Below are 13,325 nucleotides of genomic sequence, written 5' to 3' on the forward strand. Positions count from 1 at the left end.
GTCAGAATTTGTAAATTGTAAAATTTGGATCATACAGTCATTTTTTGGAACACTTAATTTACGCCAATAATATCGTAAATCGATAGAATGTTTCGATTGTATTTTCTGCAGTTATTGAGATTGATTTTCAGGTGGTTCTTAAATATCAAGATATATTTCAAGCACTATGGAAAATTCGAACCGTGCATTTGAGTATTTACTTTTTAAGGCAATGATTCTACAAATTTTTTGGCTGTTATTACTATTGATTTCTCATAGATTTTGAATCCGATATTTTTTATACTATATTTTTTATTACAACAGCCTAATCTCGAAGGGAAACACGCATTTGAGTAACCCCTTTTTTGAGGAAACAGATTTGATTTCGTAGTGTCTTTTTTTCCGGCAATAACTACTCCGAATTTTATGATTTTTATTTTTTTAGTGGGATGATTATTTACAAAATGTGAAGCAATTAATTAGTGCTTTACCCCTGCCTCCCAACAAAATGTGAGAATATCACCCATTTTAGAATGGAAATTTTTTACATGTTTAGTTGAAAAAAATTATATATAGTTTTTGTTGTTGTTGCAAACGCAGCGATAATTTAAATGAGTAACATATATGTTTGTTATTATTAAAAGTATCTTGCAGAAAGATTTTAGTACTAGAGAGTTTTGTCGCAGATAGCTCGAAAAAATTCTGCCACAGGCAGGGTTCGCCAAGTGGGCCCACTTTGAAAAAACCCGCCCGGGTTTTATTGGGCGGGCCCACCTTGAAAAAACCCACTTGGAACGATAAGTGGGTTTTTTCAAATAAAATTTTTTTTTTTGTTACTAAAACTTATTGTTTTGCATTTACTTTTATATAATTTATAGTGCAGCATAAATTTATCAAATAGAGTTGCATGATTCATATGATTAAGTTTTTAATATTAGTAAAGTAAAAGAAACTCGAATCTTCATATAATTTTATAGTAGGTATCTACTATTGAAAACTTCAAGTGGGTTTTTTCAAAAAGTAATATTTTAATGATATTNGCCGGAAGGTTTGAATGTTCGTTTAATTGTGTGATGTAAAATTCAATTCATTTGATATAATAAGTCCAATTATAAAATGCATTTAGTTTTTAATGCAAAAGATTAAGTATTAGTGGTAAGTATTTGTTTCCCTTTTGTATTTATAAATTTTAATTTTAGGAATCATAAACAAGAAGCATGGACATCTTGCTTTATGTCTTAACTCAAATTGGATGATGATTTCATAAAACTGCTTAGTTTTAAAGTATTTTTAAAAAAAAGACTATAAATAATAGAAAAAGTTTTAAGTTGTTATGGTATTTACAAAAAACTTGGAAGATTTTGTAATTTTTTCTCCTGAGTGAGAAAAATTTTATATTGCTTTGTGATAAGCCATTTCACTCGTTATAGCTCCTAAAATGATAGGTACAATTTTAGAAGGTGCATTTCTTCGATGATTCTTTAATATTGATTTGCCATTATCAAATATAATGTTAAAAATTATTTTAGCAGTGCTAACTAAAAGCAACCTGCAGTGTGATTTCTGTTAAGTTTATCTACTAGCTTTATTGTGCACATATTTTTAAGTTTGAAAAATATTAAAGTTTTTTTAATTTGTAAGTGAGATCTTTTTATCTATATTCTAAGTAATTGATTTATGTATAGTGTTTTGCTAAATATATTTTCACTTTTTTATTTTATTTACTGTGAGGCTTTATTTATTTTTTAGTACTGAATTACATTAAAATGACATATTTATAACCTTGTACCTTTTTATTATTATACAAGAATATGTTCAATTAAGATTTGGTTTCATTTTTGTTGTTTTGTTTTGTTTATACGACTGTGTTTTAATATTAACTTCCAATTTGTTAAACTTCCATTTTTGCTTGTATCATATATGAGAATTAGGCAATGATTTTAATGTAACCCTCCTGCTTTTGATCTGACCCCCAAAACATTAAATAATGCAACAAGAACAGAAATATTTATTCCCTGATTTAAATGTGGTAAATAATTTTTTACCTTGTAATAATGTGAGACAGAGCAAAATGATTTCTGCTTAACATATTTGGGGAGATTTCCATATCCTGATCTGTGACAGAATAATCGCCAAGTCATCACAACTTCCGGGCAGTGGCCCGCGAGGAACTGAAAGAAACATCACAGAAAGGGACTAACTGGAAAGGTATAACTTGTAGTCACCCCCGAGCAAACATCTGCTTATTTTTTTTAAAGGAAATAGCAGGTTTAAAATCTGTTTAGCACGATTTTAGTATGCGCGACAGATCACAATACGGAAATATCCCGTCATATTTTTCCAAATGAAGGTTATTAGTATCTTTGTATTTAAAATCAAGTTATTTTTCTTCATGAATTTAAATAAAGAAAGAAAGGTGAATAGCATTTTCCAGCTGTGTATTAATGGGATAGAACCCAACATTGATTTATGTTTCTCTACTTTGTATTAATTTCTAATTTGTGTAACATGTTTTATAAATATATAAGGTCCATGCATCTATGCAAGAAATGTCGTCAAGGTTTTGTCACTCGACATATTCACATATTCTGCTGTTCATATTATCAATTGAAAAATCAGAATTTTGAAAATCAGGTGAGGAAGTGATACTGTTGAAAGATTGGAATAGGCACGACCATCTTTATTTATTATCTATGAATTTATGTAAAAATCTAATCACTCAAATACACTACTCAGTGTTTTCATCATAGAAAAAAAATGGGTGAGCATTTCTCATCCAGTCTCAAAGACAGGGTGAGATTTCAGAAAGTTAACTGAGATTTCTAAAAACTAAAAAAAAAAGCAAATGGACTTGGAAAAAAAAATCATTTCTATTATTATAATATTTTTTAAAGCATTGAACATTTTTGCTGCATCATCATAGAAGATTTTGCCTTTACTAGGTACTTGTTCATCTTACATTAGTGCATAAAAAATTTGAATGTCTTATGTGAAAAAACCTTACCTGCGGTAAACACATGGTTGCAGAGAAATGTTTTCTGAAAAGGGTTCTGTTCTGTTTTTCAAAAAGGTTCTGAGCAATACTGGTAAATAGGGAAGCTGAATAACGGGAAAATTTTGAAAATAATGAAAGATCCGGGAAGAAAAGTGAAACGGAAGAACAATATGTTAATAAACAAATATTTGTTTGTTTTTTAGCCAAAATTTATTTATAAATATCTATGGCAAAAACAAGGCTTATAGTAGTTCAAATAGGAAATCAAGAGGAAATAATAGTAATTAAAGATTAGACAATTCTGGGGCAGAATATTCTTTAAAAAAATAATAAATAAATAAAGCAAGAAGAGAAATCAACTAAGAACTTATAAACTTATGTTTTTATTGTAGAATGGCTTTATTCTATTAATGAAAAATTTATTAGTTCCTAACTCACATTATTCTATGGTCACTAAACGTAAAATAATTTTTATTATTAAATTTGAAAAGAATTTTAATCCTTTAAATAGTTTAACTTAATATAGTTTCAACACCTACATATTTAAGGATATATTTGCAGTAGGAATAAACTCTCTATGTGGCACGACAGCCCATAGAGGGCAAGGCCTACTGTGCCCAGCTTAGTTTTCTTGACCTTGGTCTCTGGGGTGCAGGAACAGATGTTCCGGTCAGCCGAACGCGGAACCCCCAGTGTTTAGTTCCCAAGCATGCTTGGTACTCATTTATCAACCCACTGAAGTGATGAAAGGCTGAGTCATCCTTGCCCGAACCCAGGAGCGTGAAGCGCTACCACTCAGCCACCAGGCGTCAGTAGGAATAAACAAAAATTTAATATATTTAACTTTCCATTATTTCAGATCATAACATACTCAATTAGCTTAAACATTATTTGTTAATAAATTGATTGGCACAAATACAAGTTTGGATAATGTTAACAAAAAGTTTGAAGCAGCAAAACACGCATATTTAATGCTAAATGTTACTATTTTTCCTCAGTACTTTGTTTTCTTCCGCACACTACACTTGGTTGGCATGGTATTTATCATCCATAAAAAAAATAAAAATTTCCCTCTTCAGAATTTTTTTTTATTTTCCTGCTATTTCTGAAAACATATGTAGAGCATTCATTAAGGATGTATTGAAATAAGGATTTGGAATATTGTTAAAATAGTGTCATATTAAACATTGCTAAACAATATATGATCATTTTAAGAGCTAATGTTATACAAATTTTGCTAGGGTAGAAAATTTCCTCATATTAGATATCTTGTTCTTTATTTTCTTCATTTTTTCCTGTTTTAGAACATTATTATGACTCCTATAATACTCAATATAACAAGTATGACATATTATGAGATTCTGTGTAAAATGTTTATTTATGAAGAAATACTGTATGTTCACAACAGGTTAAAAAATTCTAGCATTCGCTATCGCAAAATTTTATTTTCTTGTTTAAATGAGCAATATTACTCAAAAAAGAGATAAATAAAAGACTTTTTTTTCTGATCTTAATATAGAAAAGTGAAAACAAACCTTTTGTTATGTTTTTACAATCTTAACCCAAGATATTCATTTGGCATACGTATATACCAACACATTATCAACTGAGTTATCTGGATTCCTAAAATGATGGAATAAACACGTTGAGTTTTTGAAATTTAATTTTTTAAAATTTCTTATGGGATTATTTTATAGCTTTAAAGACACCTTATGTCAGAAAAATCAAGCAATAAGCTTGTAACTTGTATTAATTACTTAAGCTATTATTTTTAATAACGGCATAAAATTTCGTAAACCCTAGATTAGATATGGACATTTTTATTAAGAAAAAAAGTTTTTTTTTTTACCTTGCTTTTCTTTACTATAACTTAGAAATATTCAATGAATGATTTTTTGAGCAAAATAAAATTAAATACAAAATTATTTATTTAAAGAAAAGAGAAACTTTGCAAGGAATATGTATTTAAGGTTTTTTTTTCTTTTCTGAACAGTATTTGGCAACTAATGAAAAAATTTCGATTTAGATATCTTAAAAATTTAAAAAGTTTGAAGCTATTCCATGGGTGCAAGTCTTCCGTCCCCAGTACAGATTTCCGTCTTTCGAAAATGTCCGCTGACGGAAGTAAGATGGAAATCAGAATTATTATTTTTTCCTGTCCTTAAAAGTCTTTTTTAGGTCTACATTATTGGTCTACTTTCTTATGTCCTGTTATTATTTTATTAAAAGACAGATGAATAAATATTTTTTGTACAGTATTTAAACTTGATGTATTAAGGTAAAGCTTTCTTAGATAGTTTGCATATGTCGTAGGGGTATTGTGTATGTTAGGTATTTCAGTCCAAAAAATTTCAGGCTTTGCTTTTTTTCCAACTTGCACCCATGAGCTATTCTGTAAACACTTTTTTGTTCTTTTTGAAAGAAAGCTCAAAACGTTCAGGGATTTTTCTGAAATTTCATTTCGTACTATTAAACAATATTTATTGAAAATGAGACTGGCATTGTGTAGGATCATCCTCCATAAAACTATATTTTCTTTCATTAAACTATCACATTTTGGCTTCCGGGCAATTATTGTAAGATATCATTTGTTATTAAATTTTGTTTCATGAAACAGAATGAAATTTTAGGCAATTTAGGCAAGGTGATTTTAAACTTTCTTTTAAAAAGTACGAAAATTGCTTAACTTTTTTAATTTTTTCTGCACCTGCACAGTATAAAAGAGCTACCTTAAATACTTATATTGTGTATTTTATATTAATATTTGCCATAATATGGAAAGAATATATGTTCCAATCAATTATATAATAAACTATTATATCTGTAAATAAATAAACATGGGTTAATTGTATTTACCAGGTTTTTTTGTGTGGTTTTTACGAGTAAAAACCTAGTTTTTACCATTTCCTGGTAAAACCCAACCCTGATGAATCACTTGAACTAGCATTAAGACTCAAACAAGTTAATAACTAACTACAAATTGCCAAAACATAAAAAAGTTTTTGCAAAATGCAAGGGAAAATTTAAATGAACTGAATTTGAATTGGCTTTTGACCCCACTGATAACACCGAATGTTGCTTTCAATAGTTAGCTATAAAATGGAAAATTGGCTCCATGATAGTATTGATCAATGAAAGTCGGCATTCTTTTGAATATAGAGCAGGATTCCCCAAAACAGCAGAGGTATTTTTCTTTTTGGCATTATGACATTTTAGCAATGACCATCTACATATGTGTGCAAGATAAACATCTTAGGATAAGATTGTAAGAAGAAAACAAAGTGAAACATTTCTTTTCTTTTTTCTGTATTAATACTAGAAATAAAGAAGTCTTTTATTCAAATATAATAGCTTAGGTAGAATTGGAAAAAAAAAGTTGTTGTAATAGCGAAAGGCTAGTTGTTTTTAATTTTTTACAAACGTAATACTTTTTTTCTTTTTTTTTAATATTTTATTTAACCTTTTTCAATGGGGTTTCATAATATGCCATACTTGTTTGGTTGAGTATCATAGAATATAAACAATATATTCTGTATCAAAAAAAAAATCATGGACAAAGTAATCTTTATTAGGAATATGCAGAAAATTTTAGAACACTAGTTCTTAAAATTATTTATATTGTACTGCAGTCTTTAGTACAAGACTATTTTAACTATGTTCTATTCCTTATGTTTCATGTTCCATATCTATGACTTATGCTGCTTTCCACAATTAAACTTGGACTTTTGTGTGTTTAGATTGTTGCAGGCAATTATAAGCATTATACTGAATATTTTTTAGAAATATGAACTTCGCATTTTTTGATGTATTAATCATTGTTATTTGTATTAGCTCTGTAAAGCTATGATATGCCACCTAGTCGAGGTTGTTGTATCTAATTTTTGTTTAATAAATAAAATTCACGTCATTATAATCTGCCGCTGCTCAATTTTAATAAAAACCTGCTACTAATTTTGGATACTGACTGCTTAAAAATGTGTTTGCTAATCATGGTCACCCTATAAATTCCTAAAATTTTGTTGATAATGTTTTATTTTATTCTGTTTTATCTCTTTTATTTGCAGGTTTTGAAGTATATTTTCAGAGAAAAAAATGGAAGAGAACATCACAGTGATTACTCTAGAAATAGAGCAGGTGGAAATTATAAAGAAGTATTTACAAAAGTTTTATAATTTGTGGGATGACTTTGGGTTAAATAACAAGGAGCAAATTTCCAGAGTTAAACTAATTTGGAACTATATGGAGCGAGCTTTGCAAAGTGCCTTAGATGATGAACTTGTTCAATATAAACTGATAGAGGATCAAGTAAGAAATCATACACAAGTAATGGAAAAGCTTTGTGCCATTTTGTCAATAAAACCTAAAGAAGAGTATGGTACAGGACTTATTGTGAAACGAGACAATTTATCAAAAGAAATTGAGAGATTAAAAGATCTTAAGCATGAAAGGCTAAAAAAATATCAGGGTTTGAGGGGTGTTGAAGCAGTATACTGCCGTTTACTTGGAACTGAAAAAATTGCCCTTTCATCCTTCACAGGGGTTCCATCAGAAAATAACTTACTTGAGATAGAAAAGCATATTCAGAAATTAAGCAAAATGCAAGATGATAGGCAAAAGAAATTTTGCCGATTCAGGAAAGAGCTCTCTACTATTTTTGAAGTGACTGAACTGAGTCCTGAAACATCTTTTGAAAAGGAGGTAATTTCCTGTGAAAATGTCTCTTCTCTTTCTGATGAAACTTTCAGGTCTCTTGAAGAAATGCTCTCAAAAACTCAGAGAAAAAAAGTTGAGCTTGAGGATCAGAAGAAATTTCTCATGGATGAGCTATCAACTCTGTGGGAAGAACTATGCATACCAAATTCAAAAAGAATGAAATTCCTATCTGCTTATATGGATTGTAAAGTATCTACCATTAATGCTCTTGAAAAGGAAGTTGATGTTTGCAAGAAAATAAAAGAAGAAAAATTTAAAAAGCATATTAAAACATTAGAAGATGAATTAAAAAAGTTATGGGATAAGTGCTACATAACTGATTCAGTAAAGAGTCATTTTTCTATGCAACTTATGAGAAACAACAATGATGAAATTATAGATGCTTATGAACATGAACTTAGCAAGTGGAAAAAGTATTATGAGGAAGTTGGAGACATATTGATTAAAGTTGAAAAACGTCAAAATCTATGGAATATGTTAATGGAACTTGAAGAAAACGTTTCTAATCCCCACCGACTGCAAAATCGTGGAGGAAATTTGTTGCAGGAAGAAAAAGACAGGAAAAAACTTCAAAAAGAGTTGCCTACTTTAGAAGATAGCATATTCAATGATATAGATTTGTACCAATCTAAGTTTGGTAAACCTTTTTTATTTTATGGAGAAGATTATCGAAACTATGTTACTCGTCAATGGCAAGATCGTAGAAATAAAAAAGATGACGACAAGTTAGAAAGGCTTAGGCGACACTCACTAGAAATGGATAAAGAGATTTTGTTGAAAACACCTCTTAAGAAGCCCCTGTTAAGAACACCTAATTCTGCTCCATGTAAATTGCCGAAATCTACTTCAAAAGCAGTCAATATCTGTACGCCAATCTCAAGACGATTCAATGCTATCCCAAGTTATTCCAAAGATGTTATCCTACCAAAAGAACAGCTTAACCCCTCATTAAACACTGGAGTTTGTGGAAAACTTTTTGAAAGTTCATCTTCAAGTGGTAGTCAAGATGAGGAACAAAATGATATTCTTAAAGAATTAAATCGTCTCCAAATACAAGCTGACCAATCTAGGTGCACCACCTACTCTGAATTTGCAGGTGAGCTTGATTCTTCTGCAAGATGTGATTTACGTAGTTCCATACTTCCAGCTAAGAAAAGTACGAGGAAAAAAACTCTTCGGGCTGCTTCAAGAAGGAAAAGCTTGTCAAAGTCTGTGCCAAAATCATTGAAATGTTCTAGAGACATCTGTAGTCCGAGTCCTGTTAGAGGAAAATTAGGCTTACCATTTTTAATGTAAAACATTGATTGCTTTCTGTTTCTCTATTATAATAAATAATGCCCTATTTTTTTCTACCTCTTTCTCTCAATTTAAGTTTTAAAGACGTATATATTGTCTTTATTTGTTTTTTGGGCACGCCACCTATCANTTTTTTTTTTTTGTTTTTTTTTTAAAGAAGATAATTATCATGCCACATTTTCACGGAACAAATGCAGTAATTTAAGTTTTTTTTTTGTATGTTAGAAAAATTTCATGGTTAAAATTGTAATAAAAAAAAATTGTGGAGAATCTTAATAATTTTCCGAAAACCGTAGATTTTTGTTTGTAAAATCAGTGGGCTTAGAAGCATGATATGAACGAGTGTTACTTGGTATATTTGGCCTAATTTGAAAAGTGTTAAGAGTTTTCAGCTGCCGTTAGTTGTTATTCATTGTTTTTTCCATCATCAGAGTACAGAGGATATCTGGTTTTGTTATTCTATAAGGTTTTAATATCACTATTTTTTTTAAAATGAACTTTTGAAAGTTTTACCATATTTTTTTTCCCTGCGTCATGAGTTTAATTCAAATAATTTTTTTTTTTAGGGTTTAAGCTATTATTTTTCATTAGGTGAGAGCACTTTCTTAAAAAATTAGATTCAGTATATAAATAAAACTTTTATTCGAGCTCAATTGTTGGCAATTGGCAAATAAAATGTTAATTTTAAGTTTTTAAATAAGTTAACAAATTCTAAGCGATTTCAAATGATTTGCCTCAAATCTGTCAATATTAATAGATTTTTTTATTATTTTTCCCGTTTTCCGAATAGTGTAAAAACTTGGTACCCATAAAGGTTCTTAGAAATTAATATTGATATGATTGAGGATTTATTGTAAAACCTTCAGTCTCTCAATATTTTGAAATGAAATTTCTATAGATCATCATTATTACATTTCTCTTTAAAAATATCATTTACTCAAGTTCGTGTAGTAAAGAAAGGTTTAAGCAAGTTTTGATTATGGTCTTTGAATAATTTTATTTTGAGTGGCTAATTTTGTGCGTGAATTTTAAATTTTTTTTTGTGCATATATATTTTTGAGTGTATTTTTTTACTGTAATTGCTACAAATATATATGTAAGTTTTTAACACTCTTTTTCTTGACTCTATTGTCATGGGAGCATAGTTATCAACTCTATCCTTAATGTTATCTCTTGAATTTCTTAAGAATGTATATAATTTGCTATTTTTAGATTAAAAAAAAAAAATTTGAGTTTTTAACTACAAAATGAAAATAAACAATTTTATATCTCTACCAATTTTTATTTAAATCTTAGAATATAAATTTCATATTAAAAATATTCTAAGCTAAATGTTTGTCATATTCCCTGTAAGAATGAGAAATGTGTTGCTGTTATTCATTAACCTAAAAATTTTTGCTGATTTCTATTTTGAAATGTTGTCGGGTATATTCTAAATAAATTTTAAGTAATCCATTCCAATATATATATTTTTTTCATCTTTTTAGTGATACATTGTGATATGCATTGAAGTTTTTTTTTCTTATTCTGTGTTGTCAAACTTAATTATTTCGATGTTTTTGTTTTAACTCTTGTGATACTTTGTACTATGTATAGAAACTTGTTTTGTTATTCTCTGTTACTAACAATTGTTAATTTTTTGTAAAAAAAAAAAATCTGTTAATTGTAAAAGAATGTTTGTGTATCTAATTTTTCCTTGCAATAAAAGTAACATTGGTATAAAAAAAAAACTTTCCTAAAAAATTATTGTTCTTGTTTAAAATTTAATGAATCCTGCGTTTTCTTCATTATGGAATGTAACAGGGTTGCCACTCTGCATGGAGAACAGGGAAAACCTGGAAAATACAGGGAATTTAAAAATCACCTAAAATAACAGGGAAAATGCAGGGAATTTTGATTTTTTCCTTGCAAACTGGGAAAATACAGGGAATTTTGTTTCTTATTTTTGTCTTTTAAAAAATGGTACCCACTCAAAGCGTAATCTATGGGATATTTAGCCATAATATTTCAGCTATACTAACTATTTCACTTACTATAACAATATTTAAATATGTTCAGCTGTTTTCCCACCAATTAAAACTAATAAATATAGTTAGCCCTATATAGCTCACAAAAGAGCACAGTAATTGTTGTTTCCTTTTAATATATTGTGTATAATAGTTCAGGGAAAACACAGGGAATTTTTTTTTCCAGATTTGAGTGGCAGCCTTGTGTAAGAAATTTTCAAATTACTGATAATTTTACAACTGTATAAAAATGAGGTTTTGATCACAAATATTAAATTTTGTTTTTTCTTGGTGTAAAATTTTAGATGTAAGAAAACTGTGTTTGTTGGGGTTTTCTTGCGTCGGGGGATTGATCTTATGCAGGGTATCCGCACACCTGGAAAGTCAGGAATTTCAGTATTGAACAAAATTTTTCATGATTTTAACTATTTTTTTTAAAAAAAAACATAAAAAGTCATGGATTTAGGTTGCCGAAAAATCTAATTTTTGAAATGGAATTCACCCCCTCCCTCCAATTTCATGGTGTTCCGAATATCTGAATTTGTAACAAAATCCCCACTCACGATCATTTTATTAAAATGTAACATGTTTTTATCGTGTTCTTTAAAAATTATGTTCTTTCAAAAAATGGGGGGTGGGCATCATTTCTAGAGCGAGATAGTTTTTAAACTTCTGTAATTTCAGAATTTTTTTTATTTTATCAATTTGAAAATCTAGCTGAAGCAAGCCAGTCATAGGTGAATTCTTTTATTCCAAAATGAGAACAGGAAAATCGAGTATTTCTTTTCTTTCCAATGAACAAGAAATATATCTTTAGCAAGAAAATTTCTTTAGAAATATATCTAATGCAATTCTGCAGAAAAAGAAACAAAAATTTGCTTTAGTATTTTTCGCTATTTTATTGCTTCAATTCTTTCTTTACTCTGTTTTTTAAATTTGAAATCTATGACGATGCAGAGTATTACAGTTTTGGTTATACCCATCATTTCAATGAATGTTATTACTATGCTTTTTTTAATTTATTGTGTTTTTGTTGGAGAAAATAGCAACTTCGTTAAGTCATGAAAAATTCTTGGAAGTAATCATGAATTTGAAAATCTAAAATGTAGCAGATACCCTGCTTATAAGTTATTTTTCTTTTGGCCAACTGTTCAAAACTCATTACTTCGCTTTAAGAAGGAAAAGAAACTGTGTTAAACAGTTTTTTTTTTCTTTCTAGGTAGATTATTTAATGTATTGAATTTAAATAAAACCAAAGCCTTTTGTGCGTAACTAGTGACTATTAACAAAGAGGAAAAGGACTTTAAAAATGTCTAAAATCAGTTTCTTAATTTTGAATAACTAAATTTTTTTTCTAAATAGTTTACTATTTGGAACTGAAGCCATAATACACTTTTAGAGCGTGATAGTTTCGCGAATTGAGTCCAAATAAAAAGTATTAATTTTTCAAATTGCTCATAGATAATTTTGTTTTACCACTTGCTTAATACAATATATAGTTAAAAGTTAATCTCCGCCTGATATTTCTGAAACCCGTTTTATCTAATGTCTCTTTCCTTATTGGTGATCAAAATAGGGTGACGTAGAGCAAAATCCTGCGGCTACACTTCGCACGCTTTTATCATCAGTTTGTGGAGTATCATGAGAGAAGGAAGTACGCTAGCTTCTATCTTGGTTTTCAAATAGATTGAAAACTTTAAGGTTAGGAAGTCGAAACTACATTGAACATAGTTCTAAAAGGATATTTAAAAAAACATTTTTGAGAGTTAAATACGAAAAATTTTAAAGGTAAAAATATGGTATATTTCTATACAACTGAAAATAGGACTAGGGTCAAGCCATAGAACCGGTCCTCTCCCTAGATGGCGTATTTAATTTTTTTCAATTAGCGTATTATTAACCGGTTTCATGACTTTAGCCCTTCTTCCTTCCCTCTCCTCCTCTTTTCATTTGTATAGGAATGTTCTACGATATTTTTCCTTTTCATTTAATAAAAATATTTTTTAAAATTCTAACGATACTTTTCTTTAGAACTATGTTTAATGTAGTTTTCAGTTCCATATATTTTTCCAACTTAAAAGATTTTAATCTATATGAACATCAAGAGAAAAACTGACGTACTTCCTTCCTCTATGACTTTCTACACGCTAATGAGTAAAGCATGTAAAGTGTTGCCATGGGTAGAGAGTTTTGCTCTACGCCACCTGCAGCCCATTTCGATCGCCAATTTTCAATGCACTGTTAATTAGTGGTGCTTTTTACGATAGTTAATTTCTTTTAACTATTAAGAATTAAAGTTAAAATTCTATTTGATTTTATTATGAATGTTGCTAGCT

General features: G+C 29.0%; 1 protein-coding gene across 1 annotated transcript; it reads left to right on the top strand.

Annotated features, from left to right (window-relative positions):
• Positions 1 to 1,012: 1,012 nt before the first annotated feature.
• LOC107436298 (protein regulator of cytokinesis 1) lies at positions 1,013 to 10,713 on the top strand. The gene is made up of 2 exons (XM_043047539.2): positions 1,013 to 1,134; positions 7,039 to 10,713. The coding sequence occupies exon 2, from the start codon at positions 7,067 to 7,069 to the stop codon at positions 8,981 to 8,983; it is 1,917 nt and encodes a 638-aa protein (XP_042903473.1). The 5' UTR covers positions 1,013 to 1,134; positions 7,039 to 7,066; the 3' UTR covers positions 8,984 to 10,713.
• The last annotated feature ends 2,612 nt before the right edge of the window (positions 10,714 to 13,325 follow it).

Source organism: Parasteatoda tepidariorum, chromosome 5, assembly GCF_043381705.1.
Source record: "Parasteatoda tepidariorum isolate YZ-2023 chromosome 5, CAS_Ptep_4.0, whole genome shotgun sequence".
Taxonomy (NCBI): Eukaryota; Metazoa; Arthropoda; class Arachnida; order Araneae; family Theridiidae; genus Parasteatoda; species Parasteatoda tepidariorum.

Bases quoted from the DNA above. Each gene is read 5' to 3' on its own strand.
- LOC107436298 (XM_043047539.2), top strand. From the start codon at position 7,067: ATGGAAGAGAACATCACAGTGATTACTCTAGAAATAGAGCAGGTGGAA.